General features: G+C 46.6%; 1 protein-coding gene across 1 annotated transcript in view; it reads right to left on the bottom strand.

The window, feature by feature from the left end:
• LOC138296694 (adhesion G protein-coupled receptor F5-like) overlaps positions 1 to 24,922 on the bottom strand; it is a 1,174,222-nt gene that overhangs the window by 768,096 nt on the left and 381,204 nt on the right. The window contains exon 6 of the mRNA XM_069236066.1: positions 2,586 to 2,689. Within this exon, the coding sequence (XP_069092167.1) occupies positions 2,586 to 2,689 (104 nt within the window). The remainder of the gene's footprint in view (positions 1 to 2,585; positions 2,690 to 24,922) is intronic.

Here is a 24,922-nt window from a genome sequence, read left to right as displayed (position 1 = left end):
GGATTATAATTTCCTATGATGTGAACACATTCTAAAAAAGGCTCCTACAACTATTCTAAGTACACATGCATTTTTAAGAAGTACTCCTAAAATCAGATCGAGTCAGATGGAATGGTTCGATTTTTTTTATTGCAAATCTATTGCTGCCACATTTAGGCAGCAGCATGTTTTGTTCATTCCTTTTATCTGTGTGGCTTTTGCATGCAATACAAAAAAAAATAAAAGATCTACAACTGACCGAGCTTTGCCAGTTCTAGTTTTCATAGCGGGGGTCCTCAATATAATTAACAGGGAAAATCCAGGCAGGTTTTATAACCACAAAGAATGAATATTAGGAGAATTTGCACATGATGTTTTTATCAGAGAACATTTGCTTATTTGCAGGCCATTTTTCAAATCTGATCAGATTGAAGTATTCAGTCAGTCGACAAGCCCAGACCTCAGTTTGTGATCTCACTGACAGACATTTTTACCTTTCTGTTGGCCAGACCTATTGTTTACAAAATACAGTACATAGAATATCCTTTGTTCCAGGCCCTTGCTCATCATTGTTCTCATCATTGTCCCTGCCGAATCCTAGTCTTTTAATACGTTTAAAAAAAAATATATAGCTCTTTCCTTACACCCCCCATTCCACTTTGGCTATCGACAAAGGATGAAGCTCCTTAGGAAGGCAACAACTTTCAACAAGAACAAACAGACGTGTCCTCAAGGATTAGGCTTTTTTGGCAAGAAGGTCTAGGATGTTTTGTGCTGTCAGTAAACTTTCTTGTAAAGTACCACCTTCTGCAAAGTAATGCTTAAACCTAAATTTGGAGAAACACCACCAGTTCTCCCAATGGCATTCATATAATGTTAGACAGCTTAGATAAAGGCAGGGTCACTGGAATTAGGCAATGATACTCACATTAATATACATTTGTGAGGTTTGCCACAGGAGCCAAATGATGCTGCATAATTTTTAGATCCAATGGGTCATGAACATTTATCAGTGTTTTGCACATAATGCAGTGGCGTAACAAAGGGCCCTGCAACCCCTGCGGTGCGTAGGGGCCCGAGCTCCAGGGGACCTCCTCAGCACAAGACACTGTGCATGGCCGGCAGGCTAATGACTGGGTCCAGGGGGCGAGGGGTCTCCTCCAGGTACTTTGCTGGGGGGGGGGTAAGGGGGGGCTCAAGTTTCGTTACGCCACTGAGACAATGAAGAATTCTAGCTTCACCTGGCCCAAAGAAAAATCACACCAATAATTTAAATTTCCTAATTACTGTTGACATGCCTGTAGCAGAAACTCTAAGCACATGGATTCTTTGGTGGTAAATTGGATTAACGGCAAAGGCAAACAACTGCCTAGAAATAATCCGCGCTGTAAACAATAGTACCTGCTAGCCCATAGTGGCTGAAACGGCTCACCAGAAACCTCTTTTTCCTCAACAGGCTAAATTACAATAAGCGCATTTCAAGATTGCATTCCTTCTCTCTTCCCAATTTTTCTGCATGCACAGTCCTTTCTTTCTGTTCTTTCTGGTCCAACTCTCGTATCCTTTTTTTCCAGCTGTTTGTTCTGAACCTTGTTATTTCTCTCTTCTTCATGCACCTGTACATATTTCTTCTGAATCCCTCTCTTTATATCACTCCCAAGATGTACTGTCTACACCTCATCCCTTTCTCACCCTAGCTATTTTCTCCTCACCTTTCTCTTGCTGTTTTCAGGTATGTGCCCCAAGACAAAGCATTCCAGTAACAGGTCTTTTTTCACTTTCTCTGCCCTGCTGCTCTATCTGCATCTGCTTATACTCTCTAGCAAATCTGCCTGTACCATATTCCTGCTGTAACAATTTCTCTCCTATATCTTCATCGTTTACCCATATGCCTTCATTAAGCACCCTTGACAGTTCCTGTGCTCTTCGTGGTCCTATTATCTATCCTAGAGACTTCCTGCTCTTCATGCACCCTTACCCCACTCCTAGCAGCATAGCCAAATGGTTCTGCCATGCATTCACCAGCAGTTGACAGAAAGAATTGGGAAAGTGAATGGTGCTGCCTTTCAAAGCCGAGACCTATTGGCTTTGCCAACACCTGTTGTCATTTGAATACCAATTTGAAAAAGAAAAGGATTGTCCATTGAAGATGAAAATCTGAATGCGGGTAACGTATTCTAAAGGGCGAGAGGCCCATTGCTGCTATGTTTAATTATGTTTGTTATTGTATGCATTTACCCTCCATGCTGGTCGCAGAGTGTTTTCTTTTTCCTACTTTTATTCTTTTTTTTACCATGAATATGTTGGTGAGTTTTTGTTTATGTTTTTGTGTTTGAGTGAGTCTGTGAATGCATGAGTGAGTGGAGGGTGAATGAATGGATACACGAGTGACAGAGTGCATATATGATGACTTACTGAGTGTCTGGAGCTATCAATGACTGAAGAGGGACTTTCATTCATAAGCAAGATGTATTGGCATTACCACTGCTTGTTTTCGAAAATGTTCCTGTCTACAAAAAGACAATTAGACCAACAACATTACAGTAGATAGACAATGGACAATAAAAGGTTTAGAATTAAAAATGAAAATGAACAAGAAAACATACTTGTGTCTCAAACGTGGTTTTATAGTTGATGTACTTTTCTGATGTTTTATCATTTAGATCTGCTGTAAACGGTTCCAAGATTGTAAGCTGAAATTTGAGCATAGCTGTAGATTTAAGGGAAGAGAAGTGAGCGAAGGGCTAACCATCTTGTTAAATGCGAACAAAAATAGATCAAAAGTTATTCTAAACATTTTACAGCAAATGTATATACAGTAATGGTGACCTACAAGATAACATATTAAAATATATATAAACTGCACTTAGCTAGGGCACTGTGCAATTAGTGGAGTAGCCTCTTATATTTGAGCAGGGTCTTGCAAAATATAGAAAAAAAAACAAATTCAGCCAAGTACAACACATCACCTAAGAGTTGATATGCCAGGAATAACCACAGTAGACATAACATAATTCATGAACACAAGGACATCAATGACTCTGAAATGTTTATCTAGGAAAAATATGGTTTTCTACATGAACTTGCTAAGGACAGAGATAGCATATAAGAATACCCAGATCTTTGTCTGAAAATGACAATTTTCCTATTTCCCTTCACTCCCCACTCCATCCAACCAATGACATTCTAATTTAGACTGAACACTGCTCACAATGTTTTAGATGGCCTAAATGTGATCAAGAAATTTTTGTAATGTATTCAGTAACGTATAATTGCGACTACATTAACAATGAAATACATTAGGCGCTACATTCTATTCTAATATTTTCAATCTAGAGTTGATTTTCATCTTCATGAAGTTTATTGAAAAATGTATAAAAAATGACAGAAATGCAGTGTAAATGCGAAGAAGAGGGCAAAGTGACACCTTGTAGAGTGTTACATTAATGCAAAACAAAAAATTACCATCCTCATCCACGCTCCTGACCTATTGCAGTTATATCAATGCAACGCTGTATAAAGAAGAAGATGCACGCATGACAGAAATCATGCTAAACATGTATTAAACAAACATAACATAGTAATATACCTAACAGCTTATAATACTCTTCTTGCATTCAGAATTGAACAAACTGCAATTCCTACCATTGGGCCTAATTTATTTTTTAATGTTTATTAAATGTAGGTTGTTATGCTCAAGTCGCTGCTATCCTCAAAATGACTCTGGATGGTTTCCAATCCCAAAATTGTTCCCAACCCTACTTGTTGGCGTCTCTGGTTAATATCAATGTGGTCATGGTGAAAAAGGAACACTCCTGTCCAGATTCACAGTGTTAGAAATGGGGTTTCTGGTTGGCTAGGGTATGCACCTCAGCCAGGCAGAACTTACCCACTCTAGTCAGGGCAAGGGAGTTACACGTCCAAGATAACCCCTGCTCACCCCCTTGGTAGCTTGGCACGAGCAGTCAGGCTTAACCCGGAGGCAATGCGTAAAGCGTTTGCACAACACACACATACATGTGACGCAATATTCCCACCACAAAGGAAACACAACACCAGGTTATATAAAAATACACTGTATTGTACACAACGTAATTATTAGACCAACATCACATAACAGTACTATCCTGCTACCTTAGCAGTTGTCAGAACACGTTACACATTAGTTACTCTGCAAACTAGCAGTAGTCACACATAACACACAGGTTACTCAGTATTCTGCAACATAAGCAGTAGTCAGGAAACACGTAATTACATTAGAACACTTGTCATAAGGATATCATAAAACGCCCATAGTAGGAACCTTAGAAAACCTATGGCAAGTTAAGCAAACATATTAGCAAGTCATGCCCATAAAAGGAACATGTGCACACATATGTAAAAGCATCATGTAACAGGTAGGCAATACATCATAATGGCAAAGTCTGTAGCAAGAACTTTAGATTAGAATCATATTGGGCCATTTAAAAGTACCTGTTTTGCTAAAGGCACCTCCAGTGCCTGAGGAGCCGAAACAAGGGGGCCCCCCGCGCTCCCTGCGCCAAACGGGGGGTCTCGGGATCTTGTAACGGGCGAGGGGCAACACGCACCCTCTCCGATCCTTATTGGGTCCCTCCTGGGGACTCGGAGCCTTTAGGGCCCCCCCTCGGGCCTCAACCGGCCCTCTCCACGAGGGGGGAGCCCAAAGCGGTAAAGATGAGAGCTGGAGGGGCGTTCACGCCCCTAGCGCAGTGACCGGGGGAAGGGGAACCCCCTTCCTCCCCGCGTCCTGCTTGCCGGGAGGCAGCCGCCCTTGTCCTCGGTGCGGCTGCCAATGTAGTGGGGGAAGCAGGGGCCTCCGTTGAGGCACTGCTCCTGCTTCCTGAAAGCGGCCGCACCCGGTCCGGTGCGCGGCCGCGGTGCTGCCTTCCCTCGTCCTCTGGGGAGGCAGCGCCGAAAGGTAAGGACCTGGTGTGCCCCGGGGGCGCTCCGAAGGGTGCGCGTCCCCCAGGGGCACGGTAGGAGCGTGCTGCTCCTTCCTTCACTTTCTCAAGTGCCCCGGGGGCACTAAAGTCAGCGCGATCCTCGCGCTTGAAACAAAAAGCCCTGCCCGGGCTGCGGCGGTGATTTCCATCAAGCGCTTTTCACAGCGCTAAGACAAATGCAGCCTGGGCTGCGGCGGTGATTTCTTTCAAGCGCTTTTCACAGCGCTAAGACAAATGCAGCCTGGGCTGCGGCGGTGATTTCTTTCAAGCGCTTTTCACAGCGCTAAGACAAATGCAGCCTGGGCTGCGGCGGTGATTTCTTTGGGCAAAAGAAAAGCTAGTTGCAGGGGTCAGGGGCCACAGCACCCTGCCCCTGGGAACAATATCAAGGAGATGGTACAGGGCTGGTGGATCCAGCTACAGGCCAGCACAAGGGGTGCAGTTGGTGGCAGTTCCTCCTAGTGACCAGGCAGGTCACAGGTCAGCACAGCAGCAGCAGTCCATGGCGGTTTCCTGGTGAGTCCATTCATCAGCGTCTTGTGTCCAGTTTCAAGTTCCAAGAATGTTCAAATTGTGGGGAAAATTCCCCTGTACTTATAGTCCATTTTTACAGTGTTTTACAATGATAGGGAGAGGAGGTTCCAGCCCGTTACAACTGGTTCTGGGAGTGCCCCCTCTCTCCTTTCAGCACAGGCTCCAAACATCAGTGGGGGGTTAACGACCCTATTGTGTGAGGCCAGGGCACAGCCTTTACAAATGTAGGTGTGCCCCGCCTCTCCCTTCTCTCAGCCCAGGAAGACTATTCAGTATGTAGATGCACCTCAGTGACACCTCCACCCTCCCTGTGTACAGGCTGTCTGAAAAGTATGCACAAAGCCCCAACTGTCACTCTGCCCAGACGTGGATTGGAGTCAAGCTGCAAAACACCAGAATTATAAGCACAGATAAATGCGCACTTTCTAGAAGTGGCATTTCTGTGATAGTAATAAAAAATACACCCACACCAGTAAGCAGTATTTATTATCACCATCACAACCATACCAAACACGCCTACGCTAGCCCTCATAAATCAGACAATACCCCTACACTTAAGGCAGGGCATTTCTAATGCAATCCTATGAGAAGGCAGCACTCACAGCAGTGAGACACCAAGTTAGGCTGTTTGTCACTACCAGGACAGGCCATGCAATATGGCACATGTCCTGCCTTTCTACATACATGGCACCCTGCCCACAGGGCGTACTTTAGGGGTGACTTACATGTAGTAAAAGGGGAGTTCTGGGCCTGGCAAGTAAATTTAGATGCCAGGTCCCTGTGGCAGAAAACTGCGCACACAGGCCCTGCGCTAGCGGGCCTGAGACAGGTTTGAAAGTCTACTTCAGTGGGTGGCGCAAGCAGCGCTGCAGGCCCACTAGTAGTATTTAATTTACAGGCCCTGGGTATAGAGATACCACTGTACAAGGGACTTATAGGTAAATTAAATATGCCAATCAGGTATAAGCCAATCATACCAACTTTAGATGGGAGAGCACCTGCACTTTAACACTGGTCAGCAGTGATAAAGTGCTCAGAGTCCTAGAGCCAACAGCGAAAGGTCAGAAAAACCAGGAGGAAGGAGGCAAAAAGACTAGGGATGACCATGCGTATGGCCAAAAGTCCAACACAACCCCCTACCAGCCAAAATCCAGGGGAGAACAATCAATACCTTGATGTACTTTCCTGATTGGGGCGATAGAACAAGGACCCAGGCCCACAACAGCAGGGGCATGTTCCAGTTCTACGCCTTCCTGACTCCACTGGGATCTCTCTGTCAATGCGTCCCAGGCAGCCTAGACCAACCCACGGGGATTCTCTAGCTGCCAATGGCCAGAACCAGGCCCCAGGCCATCTAGGAGCCTCTGGTCTCTGAAACCATAATGAGTGGGGGGCGGTAGCCCCAGGTGCAAAGCAACCTGTCTCCACTCCATTTTTGATCAGTTCAGGGGCTCTACCCTGCCACTGATCCACCAACCTAGGGTCCGCACCCATAGGTTCTACAGGGGCTAGAGGCGAGGCTCTCCTCCCTCTACCCCTCCTTCTAGGATCCCGCCCTCCTCTCCTAGGAGGGGTATCACCAGAATCCACACTTGCCAGGGTGCTGGGTACAGCAGCCCTGCACAACTTTCTCGCCAGCCCAGGATCACTACCTGGCGACTGACCACCCAACCTAGGGACGACACCCTTGGGTTGCACCGGGGTCCAGGGCGGGCTTCCCCCTCCCTGACCCCCACTTCCAGAGTCCTGCATCTCCCCACCTCGGGAGAAGCCACCAGAAGTTTCACACAGGGGGGTGAGCACACTAACCGCCCCCCCAACCAGGTCAGAGTTTACCCCCTGAACCTGTCTATCTAGTCCAGGGACGACACCCTTAGACTGGACCATTGCCCAGCGAACCAGGACTTCCTTGGGAGCACACCTACCCCCTACCAGATCAGAGCTTACCCCCTGAATCTGGCAATCCAACCCAGAGTCACTACCCTGCGGTTGAACCACTGCCTGGCGCACCAGGACTTCCTTGGGAGCACACGTACTCCCCATCAGGTCAGAGTTTACCCCCTGAACCTGATCATCCAACCCAGAGTCACCACCCTGCGGTTGAATCATTGCCTGGCGCACCAGGACTTCCTGGGGGGCACACCTACCCCCCACAAGGGAAACACTTTCCCCAAGGGCCATACAAGAGTCTGGCTGGCGCAGGTCTCCTGACCTCTGCCCATCTGACAGAGTCTGGATTCCCCCCAGCCCAGAAATGGTCTCACCAAGGTCATTCCTGGGGGGCTCTGCACTCAGAGCTGACCCCTGACCCTCCAGGTTCTCCACTGGGGCCCGCAGCCCCCTCTCAACCCTATGTCTGGATTTCCGCCTCCTCCGCTGTAGAGCGAGACTACCAGACACCAGGACCGGCGGAACGCTATCACCAGCCACCCGCCTAAATCCTAATGACAAAATGGGATCCTTCTGAACAGCTGGCCCTACGGCACAGGTTAGGCTCACCTCCTGGCGTTCACTCATGGAACCTTCAGGGGCCTGGGACGGTATCTTGGGCACCTTGGGCCTCAGCCCAGCCCCATTCCCTCTCCTCAGAGACGGGACATGGGGTCCCTCACCCATCCCAGTCCACTGGGACCTACCTGGGACACTCCATTCCTTTCCCACCACACCTTGTTGGGAAACACCTAGACCACTCTCATTAGGAACACCCCCTAATGTCACACCAGACCCTCTGGTACGCAACCAGAAGTCTGCCTCCTTTGCAAGCTCCCTGGAGTCAGAGAGCTCACACACTGACAAGTGTTGGCGTAACTCTGAAAAACAACAACGAAACAGGTGCTCTCTGAGAATCAGATTAAACAGCCCTTCAAAATTGTTTACTGTGCTACCCTTCACCCATCCATCTAGTGCAATGCAGCAATCCTCCACAAACTCCTCCCAAGACTGGTGGGACAGTTTCTTACCACCCCTAAACCTTTTTCTGTATTCCTCAGGGGAAAAACCATACTTCACAATCAGTGCGTTCTTCACAGCGGAGTACCCCTCCCTGTCACTCTCTTCTAGAGTCAGTAGGGCATACCTCCCCTCCTCAGGAATAAAACTCCCTAGGCCAGTTCCCCAATCCTTCTCAGGGATCCTGCGCTCTATCAGAGCCCTCTCATATTCCTTTAACCACTGACGTATGTCACCCCCCTCTTGGAACCTAGGTACCAGATCTATGGGTATGTGAGGAACATCTTTGCTACAGCACTGTACATTGCTGCCACCACTGGACTCCACCTGCAGCGCTGGTGAGTCCAGAACCTTCAGACTGCGCTCTAGAGCGAGTCTTTCTCTGGCAAAGGCCCTCTCTGCCTCTGCCATTCTCTCCTGTACTAAGGCCTTCTCTACCTCAGCCCTTCTCTCCTCAACAGCTAGGCGCGCTAACTGCAACTTCAGGTCCCTCTCTTCCCGCCTATCTCTTAGCTCATCAGGCGTCATGGAATGAGAGGTAGCCCTGCTTCTTACACTGGACCCAGCAAGGGACTCCCTATCACTGGGGCCTTCCCTGTCAACTGGCGTCCCCAACCGGTCATTCTCACCTTCCTGATCAGTCTCTCTACCACTCTCTAGGGATGAGGTCTGGGAGCCCTCCCATTGGGAACCCTCGCTACACTCAGGATCCTCTGGGTACCCCCTAAGCACACTCCCTCCCTGGGTAAATGTCACAAACCTTTCAAAGAAATTCAGAGATCTCCTGAGGTCCCCTTCTACAGGCAGCCCTCTCTCTCTACAGAACCCCTCTAATTCCTCCTGCGTGTAAAACGGCAGGTCCTCTAAATCAAAGGTAAGCCCCATCTTGAAAAGGTACAAATAACTCAACTGTGACAACCACAATACCCAAGCGTGAGAACTGAAAACAGGAAAAATGACCAAAGAGAGAAAGTTAAGAGAAGCCAAACATGTGATGGTCTAAACGCAATCCTTGTAGTGAAATAATGAGTCACAATGGTATTGTGCAAGCGCAAGTCCTATCCTCACCGCTGACTTCCAATGTTAGAAATGGGGTTTCTGGTTGGCTAGGGTATGCACCTCAGCCAGGCAGAACTTACCCACTCTAGTCAGGGCAAGGGAGTTACACGTCCAAGATAACCCCTGCTCACCCCCTTGGTAGCTTGGCACGAGCAGTCAGGCTTAACCCGGAGGCAATGCGTAAAGCGTTTGCACAACACACACATACATGTGACGCAATATTCCCACCACAAAGGAAACACAACACCAGGTTATATAAAAATACACTGTATTGTACACAACGTAATTATTAGACCAACATCACATAACAGTACTATCCTGCTACCTTAGCAGTTGTCAGAACACGTTACACATTAGTTACTCTGCAAACTAGCAGTAGTCACACATAACACACAGGTTACTCAGTATTCTGCAACATAAGCAGTAGTCAGGAAACACGTAATTACATTAGAACACTTGTCATAAGGATATCATAAAACGCCCATAGTAGGAACCTTAGAAAACCTATGGCAAGTTAAGCAAACATATTAGCAAGTCATGCCCATAAAAGGAACATGTGCACACATATGTAAAAGCATCATGTAACAGGTAGGCAATACATCATCATGGCAAAGTCTGTAGCAAGAACTTTAGATTAGAATCATATTGGGCCATTTAAAAGTACCTGTTTTGCTAAAGGCACCTCCAGTGCCTGAGGAGCCGAAACAAGGGGGCCCCCCGCGCTCCCTGCGCCAAACGGGGGGTCTCGGGATCTTGTAACGGGCGAGGGGCAACACGCACCCTCTCCGATCCTTATTGGGTCCCTCCTGGGGACTCGGAGCCTTTAGGGCCCCCCCTCGGGCCTCAACCGGCCCTCTCCACGAGGGGGGAGCCCAAAGCGGTAAAGATGAGAGCTGGAGGGGCGTTCACGCCCCTAGCGCAGTGACCGGGGGAAGGGGAACCCCCTTCCTCCCCGCGTCCTGCTTGCCGGGAGGCAGCCGCCCTTGTCCTCGGTGCGGCTGCCAATGTAGTGGGGGAAGCAGGGGCCTCCGTTGAGGCACTGCTCCTGCTTCCTGAAAGCGGCCGCACCCGGTCCGGTGCGCGGCCGCGGTGCTGCCTTCCCTCGTCCTCTGGGGAGGCAGCGCCGAAAGGTAAGGACCTGGTGTGCCCCGGGGGCGCTCCGAAGGGTGCGCGTCCCCCAGGGGCACGGTAGGAGCGTGCTGCTCCTTCCTTCACTTTCTCAAGTGCCCCGGGGGCACTAAAGTCAGCGCGATCCTCGCGCTTGAAACAAAAAGCCCTGCCCGGGCTGCGGCGGTGATTTCCATCAAGCGCTTTTCACAGCGCTAAGATAAATGCAGCCTGGGCTGCGGCGGTGATTTCTTTCAAGCGCTTTTCACAGCGCTAAGACAAATGCAGCCTGGGCTGCGGCGGTGATTTCTTTCAAGCGCTTTTCACAGCGCTAAGACAAATGCAGCCTGGGCTGCGGCGGTGATTTCTTTGGGCAAAAGAAAAGCTAGTTGCAGGGGTCAGGGGCCACAGCACCCTGCCCCTGGGAACAATATCAAGGAGATGGTACAGGGCTGGTGGATCCAGCTACAGGCCAGCACAAGGGGTGCAGTTGGTGGCAGTTCCTCCTAGTGACCAGGCAGGTCACAGGTCAGCACAGCAGCAGCAGTCCATGGCGGTTTCCTGGTGAGTCCATTCATCAGCGTCTTGTGTCCAGTTTCAAGTTCCAAGAATGTTCAAATTGTGGGGAAAATTCCCCTGTACTTATAGTCCATTTTTACAGTGTTTTAAAATGATAGGGAGAGGAGGTTCCAGCCAGTTACAACTGGTTCTGGGAGTGCCCCCTCTCTCCTTTCAGCACAGGCTCCAAACATCAGTGGGGGGTTAACGACCCTATTGTGTGAGGCCAGGGCACAGCCTTTACAAATGTAGGTGTGCCCCGCCTCTCCCTTCTCTCAGCCCAGGAAGACTATTCAGTATGTAGATGCACCTCAGTGACACCTCCACCCTCCCTGTGTACAGGCTGTCTGAAAAGTATGCACAAAGCCCCAACTGTCACTCTGCCCAGACGTGGATTGGAGTCAAGCTGCAAAACACCAGAATTATAAGCACAGATAAATGCGCACTTTCTAGAAGTGGCATTTCTGTGATAGTAATAAAAAATACACCCACACCAGTAAGCAGTATTTATTATCACCATCACAACCATACCAAACACGCCTACGCTAGCCCTCATAAATCAGACAATACCCCTACACTTAAGGCAGGGCATTTCTAATGCAATCCTATGAGAAGGCAGCACTCACAGCAGTGAGACACCAAGTTAGGCTGTTTGTCACTACCAGGACAGGCCATGCAATATGGCACATGTCCTGCCTTTCTACATACATGGCACCCTGCCCACAGGGCGTACTTTAGGGGTGACTTACATGTAGTAAAAGGGGAGTTCTGGGCCTGGCAAGTAAATTTAGATGCCAGGTCCCTGTGGCAGAAAACTGCGCACACAGGCCCTGCGCTAGCGGGCCTGAGACAGGTTTGAAAGTCTACTTCAGTGGGTGGCGCAAGCAGCGCTGCAGGCCCACTAGTAGTATTTAATTTACAGGCCCTGGGTATAGAGATACCACTGTACAAGGGACTTATAGGTAAATTAAATATGCCAATCAGGTATAAGCCAATCATACCAACTTTAGATGGGAGAGCACCTGCACTTTAACACTGGTCAGCAGTGATAAAGTGCTCAGAGTCCTAGAGCCAACAGCGAAAGGTCAGAAAAACCAGGAGGAAGGAGGCAAAAAGACTAGGGATGACCATGCGTATGGCCAAAAGTCCAACACACAGGGTTTATCCACCAACTCATCTGAAGCTTTATGTTCTCTGAGACCAGAATCAGTATGTAGATGTTGTTGGAGTGTAGCTTTTATAATCAATATTAACATGAAAAGCTTGCAAGATAATGTATAATGAAGCCGCATAGAAATGTGTTTATGTAAGTACTAATGCACGGGGAGTGGCCACCAATGTATAAGATGATTAATGAAACTGGCTAATGATGAATTAATAATGTACTAATGTATGATTTTATACTAGCATTAAGAGTTATATGTTAAGGTTTTGCTAAATTAATCACTAGGCCTTAATTAGCAAGGGTCTGGGCCTAGCTGCCTGGTCTCATATTAAATGTGTTTTTCTAATGTGCAATGTGCTGTCTTCCTGAAGAACATGAAACTGTACTTTTCCAGAAGCTAGAGATGTGTGTGTAATCGTAGTAAATTCTTTCTCATGGGACCCGACTTGCTAAAGGAGACATTCTTGCCGAAGGCAATAGTGTAATTCTCAACAGGTGCAAGGTCGCCTGTACTGGGAGAAGACAATGGAACTACTGACTGGAGCTACAAAGTGTAACTTTTCTTACCTGACACTCTACCCGTTGAATGCATCAATCACAGGAGCCAATAAACTACGTGAGAAATGCCTTAGGTGAAAATTCTAGTAATGTGTGTGATGAATCATTGGACAGAGATAACGATGAACCAAATATTGCCCAATTGGAAATTAGAGGCTTGTTCGACAAGATTCAATATAACAACGTGACACAAGGAGAAATCGGCCATTATAGGGACACTTTTGCCGTTACTCTGATATTCTGACTTAAGAATTTGCTGTTCTGGTACTTTAAACCATCCTCACCTTTCTTGCCTTGCCCGATACTTACTTCTCCTCCTTATGAGGGAAGAATTCCTTTTGCCCTACCTTGTTGAGACTTTGCTATTCTGTCCTGGTTGATGGCTAATCGACTGATGTCCTGAGGACAAAGACTGACACTGTGTGCTGCCCCCCAGCACACAGGGTAACTATCTGATGATTGAAATTGTAATTGACTGATTGCCTTTTCTTTCTAGGTACCAGCTTCTCTTTGATAGAGGCCATAGTTAGATGTTTTCCAAATCCGTGTTGCTAAATTTGTTTTGCACGAAGCCCCACATGCTGATGCTAATTAGAGGTTAGATGCGGAGTTCACTAATACTGGGTGCAAATAGACAAATTACGAGATCTTTGCTTTGTTGAGTAATATGCTAATGACACTCTGCTAAAGTTGATTCATGTTGACGTCGTGCTTCGTTCTAATGTTCATGATCTTTGCTTTGATAAAGTCTTATTCAAGTTGTCATATTGTAACGTTGTTGATGTGTTTGCTGGTATTGACACTAATAAACTTGCTAGTAGAGTGTAACAAATAGGGAATAAATATCTTAATCTTATGAAAATTTGTGTGGTTATTCATGGCTGAAAGGTCATGGTGTGTTTAGGTTCTTATTAATGTTGTTAACTAATTTGATTAATTTGTTATTGGAAATATTGATGAGATTATTGATCTATTGATTGAAATGCTGAATAGATATCTCGTTCTAAGGAGTCTCCAATCAGGGTCAAAAGGTTCATTGGCCTAAAACGAGTCCCCGTGTAAGTTAAATTATTAAAGGTGGGACGTGTTAGCAATGTGACCATGTAACCACAAGCTGTCCTTTCCGTAGAAAAAGGCTGATTATATTTGCATGTGAATGCAATACTCCCATATATCCATGAACATGCAGAAATTGTTTTGCTGATGCAAAGACCTGATCTAAGAGAGTTAACAGGCTTTGAATTAACTTGATCTTCTTCTCTAGAGGCAGACAAACTAGCCCCACACCTGAAATACAACCAAGCACTTATGTTTACTAGGCTCTGGTATGACTCAAGAAGTGAATTCTGATTGCTTAGAAGATATCTATCTTTCCTTAAGATCAACACTACCTCCTGTAGATTCATGATTAGGTCTCATTAGGACTGGGAACCAACCAGCAGATGTGAATGAATCTGAGCATATTTTGTGGAGAATAGCAATTGTTTTCAGGAACATGAGGAGCATTTTAGAAACATAACAGACAGATTCGCTATATGATTTTTTCAACAAGAAGACCAGTGAATAATATCCCTGTCCTTGTTTCAGCTCTGCAGCCAGAACTATTGCTTTGTTCTGCATTAGGATTAACACATTCTGATGCAGAGTCAGCCTCTTCTCTGGGTTCTTTGGAAGAGGAGTCAAAAATGTATATATATTTTTTTGGGGATGCCTCAGAAATTCTAGACATAGGTGGTCATTTTGACACTGTCGGTCTTCTGACGGCTAGGGTAAATGTGGCCGTTCCACTGCCAACAGGCTAGCAATGAAGACCACCACATTATGAGTGTGGAGGTTGGCCCCTGCCAACCCCCCACATCTTCACTCATACTGCCATGGCAGTCGGAACTTCCGGGCCGGAGATGATCATCTCTGACCCGGCGGTCCACAGAAGTCCACCGGCGGTATTAGGAGCCACCTTCCTGCCTTGGTTTACGCGGCGGTAGCACTGTCACAAAAACCATGGCGGAAAGGCTACCTGTCACAGGGAATTTCTTCCCTGTCACCAGTAGAAAACTCCCCAAACCCCCCCCAGCAAGCACTAGACTCCCCTCCAGCAACAGGGCCCCCCTCCACCATCCCCACGCCCCTTCTGACACAGAGCCCTCCACCCCACCCCCCTTTTTGACACAGAACCCCCACCCCCTTCTGACACAGCAATCCCCTCCCCTCGCCTCCCCTTCAGACACAGTGCCCCCTCCCCACATATGTGCATACTCACAGACACCCACACGCACCACGCATTTACTCACACACATCCATACACGTTTTCATGTCAACATTCTTACACGCATTCAAGCACACATACTCACACCCATCCAAACATGCATACTCACCACTATCCAAACATGCATACTCACACTCAGACAAATGTGCATTCACCACTCCAGTGCCACTTTTCTTGTGCCCCTGAGTGCCACCATGTGTGTGCCATATTTCAAACACGGCACACCATGGCAGTAGTCAGGGAATTAGCATCATCATTTTTTACGCTAGTTCTGTAAAGCACCCAGAGGCCCATTGAAACCAAGGGCAGCCTCCTTTAACGCCTGCAAGAAAAAATGACACAAAGAAATCTTTTTGATTTCTTTGTGCCTTTTTATCACCCCCCCCAGCACCAGAACGCCCCCCTTTGCACACATTATGCCTGTTGCAGGCTTAATGTGGCGCAAGGGGTTACAAAGTGGCGCAATGCATGCATTGAGTCACTTTTTAAATATGGCGCTGCGTTTTTGGTCTTCCAAATCCACATTAGGGTAAAAGAAAATTATGCTATGCTAATTTTGCATTGGAAAGGTACTAGGCCCTCTCAAATCTAGGCGTAAGAGGCCAATAACCACATGTTACAAGATCACTATCATATCATTGCATGCAATAACCATGTTTAAATCTAATCAATATTGTCAATAAAGCACTGCAATGTTTATCAAACCACTATCAGCAATATACTGTCAATAAAGCATTAAAATCAACTTAACATGTGCCTGAGTCTTCCTTGTATCAATTTAGGCCACATACAATGCAGCCACAGAACCAGCCACTAGAAGGCCCTGCACTCAGAACTGTAATGCAAAAGCCAAAGAAGTGCTTGAAAATAAGGAAAAAGTCTCTCCAAGTCAAGCATTTTGGGACCTGTGAGACGTAAGATTAAGATTGTAAGAATTAGTTAAGAGGATGGTGTGGGGTGCTGCAACCCTGCGGGCCACAAGCACTTCTTCAAACATGTTAGTGTTCCCTCCTTCCCCGACTGGGGCACCACAGGCCAAAGCAATATGTATAATAGCCCTCTGTATAGCCTTTTAGGTCATTTCAACAGAGAAAGCAAGCCATGAATAATAGATTAGTAGCTCCAGCAGCTTTGTTTACAAGAATGGCCTTTACACTGAGCATCTTGCTTTTCTTTTATTCTTTATTAAAAGGGGTGCCCCCAGCCCTATCCAGAACACCACAAGCCTTTTTTCAACATTGGATAGCCCAGTCCCGCATTGCCCTGCTGGCTCCCTGCCTGGCCAACACTGTACTTGAAATGAGGTCCAGGGCCCCCTCTAATGTTACACCCTCTAATGGTGCCCAAGGAGATGGAGACGTCCAGGGACAATAATCATTGCGGGAGGCCCCACGCATGTCTGATCCCTTGCAAATAAGTATATACTGACCTCGAGGTTGGCCCTTCCCAAGGGATACTGAAGAGAAAGTTGTGTCAGAGTCCTAGGCACATTGTTCCTCGGCTTCGGCAAGTTTAAATATGTGACTCTTTAAATGTTCATAACTCTGGTTCCATTGGCCCAAGTTCAGTGATCTTTGGTTCACTGTATCCCTAGTGCTGAACTCTAGCCACCAGGAGCATTGTCAGAAATCAGCTCCCCACTGGAGACCTCAAAAGAGTTAGGGGGTCATTCTAACTCTGGTGGGCGGCAGAGGCCGCCCGCCAGAGTTCCCCCCTCCAGAATACCGCACCGCGGTCGGAGGACCGCTGCGGGTATTCTGTGTTTCCCGCTGGGCTGGCGGGCGACCGCCAGAAGGCCGCCCGCCAGCCCAGCGGGAAACCCCCTTCCCACGAGGAAGCCGACTCCGAATGGAGCCGGCGGAGTGGGAAGGTGCGACGGGTGCTGTTGCACCTGTCGCGTATTTCAGTGTCTGCTGAGCAGACACTGAAATACTTTGTGGGGCCCTCTTACGGGGGCCCCTGCAGTGCCCATGCCATTGGCATGGGCACTGCAGGGGCCCCCAGGGGCCCCACGACACCCCATACCGCCATCCTGTTCCTGGCGGGCGAACCACCAGGAACAGGATGGAGGTATGGGGTGTCTGAATCCCCATGGCGGCGCAGCATGGAGGATTCAGCAGGGCAGCGGAAAACCGGCGGGAGACCGCCGGTTTTCCTGTTCTGACCACGGCCAAAGCGCCGCGGTCAGAATGCCCTGCGGGGCACCGCCAGCCTGTTGGCGGTGCTCCCGCCGACCCTGGCCCCGGCGGTCAAGGACCGCCGGGGTCAGAATGACCCCCTTAGTCTCTGAGGGGAGCTAGTTTCAATGGCTTCCTGTAACAGCCAACTCTTCTCCTGTACACTCACTCCAGAGAACCCATGGTCTCCAGGTTGTCTTGCAGAGCATCTGGGGGGCAAAGGAGTCCACAGATTCTTCCAGCTGGTCCTAAGGAGTTGTAAAACTGTGCAAAACACTGAAGAGGTTTTTTTGTTCCATATTATGTCCTATTTTCCTAATGTTATCTTGAGGTAAAGCACAGCACCAACATTACTTCTCCTTTGGGTGGTGCACTCTAAATTACCCTGTAACTCTTATATTTGCAATATTCAGCAATGCCAAACATTTTCTATGTGTTATTTGTAAACATCAAAAGTTGTTTAACTTAGTAACAAGATAGCCAGACTGCTTTTTAAAAAAGGCCTTTATACTCAGACAAACATATTTAACTTTAATTCTTTAATCAAACAAATCTAGTGTAGTGAGGCAACAATTGGCGCAATTGTATACTTTTTTTGAATCCTATATTAGGTATGGTGGCTGAATAAATTGACAATTTTATAGGGCAAAGCACACAATCTGGCAAACCAGCAAATACATCATGGATAAAATAATAATTGTAACATGAACCATAAAGGGGGACTGTGAAGACATCAAAATGGCAACAAGGCATCCTTATAAACCATATTACAAACAAAAAGGTACTGTGGCCCCATGGGTTTCCTTGAACTTTGGTGTACTAGCGCCACCGTTGTTGGCACTAGTTCAGCAAAGCACCACACCTGCACCAAAAATGTTGGTGTGGTTGTGCTAAGGAGCGTGATGTTGCGCTGTATTATAAATACCATGGTGTCGTTGGGAGGGGCACAGGGCAGCAGAAGGAAACTGGTGCATCTGAACCGATGCACCAGTTCCTTGTAAATATGCCCCTAAGTTCACTTGTGTGCCTTGTGTGTCTTATTAGTGATATGTTTGCGGGAAGACAATTTGAAACCTAAAGGAGAAACAAGAGTTTCAGTAGATGACAGTGGGGGGTGAATCTGTACACAGTCACAATGGATACTTGTACTGTTGAAGAGATGTTCCCCTATATTTACCAAAGATAAAATATCTATCTTTTGAATTTAAAACCTGTCCTGATACTAATCAAGGGTTTCTTGAACACAGTTCTTACATAATAAATTGGCAAAACAGCTAAATCATAATGGGCTAATCGCATGTACCTACTCTTTAGTAAAGGAAGACTATAAATGTTAGACCTTACAACATAAGCACTTTCCCACTTTAAGAAAGCATCCAGCATCTTCTGTGCTACTGCTATCCGGAGATTTGCAAACAAAATATGAAACAGTTCTACAATATCACTTCATACAAATGAGTAAGACCCTGCTACACAACAAAAACACAGTGGAAGGGCCTTGAATTTGCAATAAGTTAGGAATGCTGGAAAGTTCATTTAAAGCTTTGCACTCAGAACTTTAAACAATTACATCAGCTGCCTTCACTCTCCAGAGCGTGTGAGGAGTGAATATGTGCAGGTGAACAGCATGGGAGGAGGTGAATACAGTAGTAAATGAAATAAACAGCATCCATTTCATACAAAATGGTGTTTGCACATAACTGTGGCATAACTTATTCATATTAATAAACATACATCTATACCACGTATTAAATTAGTTGAAACTATAGCTTCACATGTTTATAATGTACTCATTGGATCCAAAATCAAAATATGAATATTCATTATTCCTCATTACATGAAAATATATTTAGAAAAATGTGCTTCCACAGTTCCCACCTCTGATTATTCTATAATCACTAAAACTCATTCATAACTTTATTAATCAGAAGATAATTCAATCTGCATCACTTTCTGATGCTTTCTGTTGGTTGTAGACATGATCCTTAAGATACGTTTGTCATTCTTCTTAGATCTTTTCCTCTTTGAATAAACATTATTATTACTCTATTTCCACATTTCCTGACAGAAACTCAGAACATTTCAGTAAAAGGAGTAGCACAATTACACAAATCAATATAAATATTAATGGTTTTAAAATTAATCTCAATATATCACCACCCAAATTAAGTAACCATTCATCAACTTCTCTAAAACCCTTTCCTAACCCACTAAAACAGACACCTACAGCTTTCCACAGCAATGCTCCTTGAAAGACTGAAGTATGTGTGAGATGTTTTTAAATTAGCAATATAAGAATTATTGCCCAGATTATCATCTGGAACATATGAACAGCACCTCTTTGCCTTTATGACCTTGCAAACTCCAACTTCCTTCACCAGAAAAATATCTAATGCTATGAGACTCTGCACTATCAGGGGTCTAAGAGCAATCATTTCTGTATTTATTGGTTACAAAGCTCAAGTTGTATCTACTGCAAGCTTTCCCACTGCAGTAAACAGATGCTTTGTTTTCACATAATTGATTACTGCATCTATAGAAGTAATCATAGCACTTACCATTTCTGAAAGTACCTTTCCGAAACTCTGTTTCCCACTCTTCAAACAAACGTTCATTATCCATTTCAATCATATGGTAAACTTTAGGAAACAGTAAGGCAAAATAACAAGAACCAACCCAATTATACAGCAGTTTGAAATAGGCAGTCTTCCTACAAAAATAATACATTTATCTCAAAATTGGCTGTCAACCCAACAAATAATTCCCGTTCACCTCATAACTTCTTTCATGGCACATTTTCCCACATATCCAGCCTTGACATCTCTCAAAGGTCTTCTATTCCCCATAAACAATTCATACCTTCATTCTTGTTCCAGATTTCAGAAAGGATATATGTTCAACAATCTAACTTCTTCCTCTTTTGTTTACATGTTCTATTATAGCTTTTCTGTCTTTTCAATTTCTCACAACCTTTACTCCTAAATCATTATGGGCCAGATGTAGCAAAGACTTTGCGGCTCGCAAACGGCGAAAATCGCCGTTTGCGAGTCGCAAATGCCACTTTGCTATGTTGAAATGCATTTTGCGAGTCGGATCCGACTCGCAAAATGCATTTCCGAATCGCAAATAGGAAGGGGTGTTCCCTTCCTATTTGCGATTCGCAATGGTATGCAATTCCATTTGTGACCGCGTATGCGGTCGCAAATGGAGTCGCAGTTACCATCCACTTGAAGTGGATGGTAACCCATTTGCAAACGGGAAGGGGTCCCCATGGGACCCCTTCCCCTTTGTGAATGGACCCCAAAACATTTTTTCAGGGCAGGGAGTGGTCCAAGGGACCACTCCCTGCCCTGAAAAAAACGAAACAAAAGGTTTCGGATTTTTTTAAATGCAGCTCGTTTTCCCTTAGGGAAAACGGGCTACATTTAAAAAAAAAAAAAACCTGCTTTATTTAAAAGCAGGTCGCTAACATGGAGGCCTGCTGACTACAGCAGGCCTCCATGTTAGCGAGTGCCTATACTCGCAATGGGGTCGCAAACTGCGACCCACCTCATAAATATTTATGAGGTGGGTCTTTGCGACCCCATTGCGAGTTGCAGAAGGTGTCTGAGACACCTTTCTGCATCCCAAATTGCGACTTGCAATTTGCGAGTCGCACGGACTCGCAAATTGCAAGTCGCAATTTGGGACTTTCCTACATCTGGCCCTATATTCTCTGATAATTTCATTTTCCTCTCTACTAAAACTACACACATTTTCAGGATTCCTTTGTTCACCAACAGTCTTTGTCAGGTTTATTTTACTTTCTGAGACCTTAGGCTTGACCTTTATCAGCCTTTTCTGCACAATTTACTACGAACTGCTTTCTTCTGGGACGGGTTCTTGTAACTTGAATTTTTAACTGCAGTTTCTCATTAATTGGATCAGACACTAATTTGTCTTGCTGCCATCCATAGGGCCTCATTGTGAGTTTGGTGGTCCGTGCACCACCATGGTGGAGGTGGTGATCCGACTGCTATCGGTTTGGCGATCGGACCACTGTATTACGTGTCATGTGGGCCTAATGGAACAAAGACCAACACGATCCCGCCAACACCACTGCAGTGCCACTTTCCTTAAATCTGCCCCAAGGAGTATAAAGGGAGCAACTCACCTGTAGGCAGCTTTACGCGTCCAGTTCCTCAATGGGGCCCATCACACATGTCCTGCCACCGCTGCTGCTCATCAATGGAGTACAAAATCCACATCGCCGTAGATGCAAGTACACACCCTTACCTCTGTCATGATGCTTAACAGCAGATTGTTGCACCATCATCAACATGATATGGGGGTCACGTTATGGGCCCCAAGTACACTTTTCATCGTGCACATAGTCAGAGTCATTCACAAAGAAGACATTCACAGCCACAAAAAAAAACCTTTGGGCAGGTCACTCACAGTTCACCACAACACTACACAAAAACACACAATCTACACACCTTAGGCACAAGAACAGTGAAGTGTACACAACATTGTGTCACAAAACATCAACGACAAAGCAACATCACCTCTACAATTACAACTGACACCCTCACATTCCTTACGTTTCATGTATCGTCATCAGATAAAATACACTGAAGTATGGATGTATCATGGAACACAAACACCACATCCATAAACCAGCCCTGCAATGGACCCACACATCACCCACATAGCAACATAATAGAAGGACAATGGGATGTACCATAGTCAGAGAGACAAATATACAATGCAAGCAATACCCTTACAATAGGGATGGGGACCTTAGGAACACTCATGGAAGGATGCTGCTCTGGTACACATTACACTCTGCACATGCCCCTAAAACAACATTTGCATAGGAAATGGCCCTTCAGGTATCTCTGGGACAAACAATACTAGAGCCAAGTGACATGCCTATCTGCACAATGTGGAACTACAAGTCAAGAAAGCACATACAACAGCAACAGCACTGGCCATACATCTAGATGACGTAGCTGCAAGGAACACACAGGAAAATGGACAGATGTACAGTAAAATGCAAACCAAGGTATCACAATTGAACACCCTCCATGTCTGGACAAACACAAATCAAGCTCCCACAAATTTACAATCCATATCAGGGGGACAAGTCTACCACTATACATGCAGACATTGGAAAACACATGGTGAACTACTTACCCTACCAAAGGGAACACAATGGAATGACACCACAGTTGCATTAACACCCACATATCCATACAGTCAACATATACCTTTGTCTTGGGTAACCCCAGCACTGCCTAAAAAAGTCGGATATTGCAAACAACAGCAAATGGATCAGCAAGCAGGCTGAAACACACACAACTGCAGGCAGACCACACAAGTTACTCAGGAACAACAAAAAGGTAGAAAGGGAATTGCAGGACAAATGTGTACCCCAAAAAACCTTGTTTGTTTTTATTAACACCCAAAGGCAAAATGTCCAAGGCCATTGGCCAGTCCAGCAGTTTTTCAGTGCACAGTACTGAGCTTACACTTGACTATTCTTACTGCTAGGGCACCTTCATAGGAAGGGTGGGCTTTTTCTTGGGGTAGAGTGGCATGGGTGATTGTGGGGGGTAGGTGTGACAGGGGAGGAATTGGATGTGGAAAGGAAGGGTTGGGATGTGGATGTGGATCTCTTGGGTTTGGAACCCTTGGGGGTGGAGGGAACAGGGGAAATAGCAAGTTGAAAAAAAACCTTTCATTTGGAACACGGGGTCAGTCATCAAAAAGGGTTGTGGATTTGGAGGTTGAGGGAGTGTCTGGTGTGTTGGTGTGGATGTCTTGGGTGTGCGTGTGCGAGGTTTGCTTCGGCTTGGGTGGTGTCTGTTGCGTGTGTGAGTGTGGGTATTTGCATGTCTTAGGGATTAGGAGGTGGAGGTGCTAGGTGATGTGGGGGCGGTGGATGTGTGTGCGTCTGCTGGGTGGTGTTTCCAAGTATGCTTGTAGCATTGGATGTTTGTGTGTCTTTTGGGCTGGTGTCTGCAGGTATGGTAGATGCAGGGATGTCTATGGCCCTCAGTATGACATTGGTGGTAAATCCCACTTACCGCCACACTGACGGCCACCAACTTACCGCCACCTTGGGGGGTAACGGTTTACCATATTATGACACACACACACACACCAATCCGTCAGTATTCAGCCACATACACAAATCCGCCACACCAAAGGTCAGTGATAAAGTGACGGTATCGAAACTCACACCGTTATGCCAACAGAACTACGTCCACCACATTATGACCCACGAATCACCACGATGGACATTCAATGGCGGTAAACCATTGGTGGTACATACCACCACGCTCACAATGGACACCCACAGATAAAACAACACCACATTGGACAATTCAAACAACACACACCTGACACCCATACACACACCACACCCACACACCCACACCACTATAAAACACACACCCACATTACCCCCAACCCTTTACCCTTACAAACCATTGCCAGCAGAGAGACACCAAGACCACTGACACAACTAGAGCCACACACTATTCACACCTATACACCACTCATGGACTACACATCACACACCCCAACACATTACTCAACACACCCCCACACAACACCCATGGCACCACAAAGACACCCCTGTTTCACAGAGGAGGAGTTAAGGGTCATGGTGGAGGAAATTGTCAGGGTAGAGCCACAGATCTTTGGAGCACAGGTTCAACAGATATCAATAGCTAGGAAGATGGAGCTATGGCGGAGAATCGTCGACAGAGTCAACGCTGTGGGGCAGCACCCAAGAACTAGGGATGACATCAGGAAGAGGTGGAATGACCTACGGGGAAGGTACATTCTATTGCAGCAAGACACCAGCCTGCTGTACAGAGGACTGGCGGTGGACCCCCTCCTCCTCCCCCACAACTCACTGCATGGGAGGAGCAAGTCTTGGCAATACTGAATCCTGAGGGCCTGGCAGGAGTTGGAGGAGGACTGGACTCTGGTAAGCCAACTCTCTACTATTATCAACCTCCTACCTGCATGCCATCACATACCTTCACCATCACTCCCATCGCTCCGCTACTTCCCACATATCCAGCCATCACATCTCACTCATCCCAATGCCAAGCCCTGCATGCTGTACCAATGTATGGACACCCCTCACAGACATATAAACCATTGCACATCATTTACATCCACAGAGGTATCCCAGCCAATGTCACCGGAGAGGAGGTGCCAGCACTGTCCACTCCCCCAACTGAAGAGGCCCACAGTGATGATAGCAACTCTGGTATTCAGGATCTGGATGACCTACCTGGCCCATCAGTCGGTTACCCAGGCCCAGTCACACACCACCACAGAGCCTTCCCCATCAGGAAACACCACCACAGCACCCACCCATCGTACCCATACCTCTGTCTCCAGTACACGTCAATCAGCAGTGGGTCCACCTCTACAGGGACCCCAGGGCACACCTCGCCCCAAGACAATAAGGGACCTGGGGGCAGTGGGCACACTGTTCAGGGGACAAAGGCACAGGCCAACAGGGAACCCAGGAGGTGTACTGTGCATCAGGGAGAGGACAGACCCAGGGAACCGACTCTCCAGGAGGTTCTCGCAGAGATCC

This window comes from Pleurodeles waltl, chromosome 5 (genome assembly GCF_031143425.1).
Source record: "Pleurodeles waltl isolate 20211129_DDA chromosome 5, aPleWal1.hap1.20221129, whole genome shotgun sequence".
In the NCBI taxonomy this organism is placed as follows: Eukaryota; Metazoa; Chordata; class Amphibia; order Caudata; family Salamandridae; genus Pleurodeles; species Pleurodeles waltl.
This window is presented reverse-complemented; position numbering and strand designations above follow the sequence as displayed.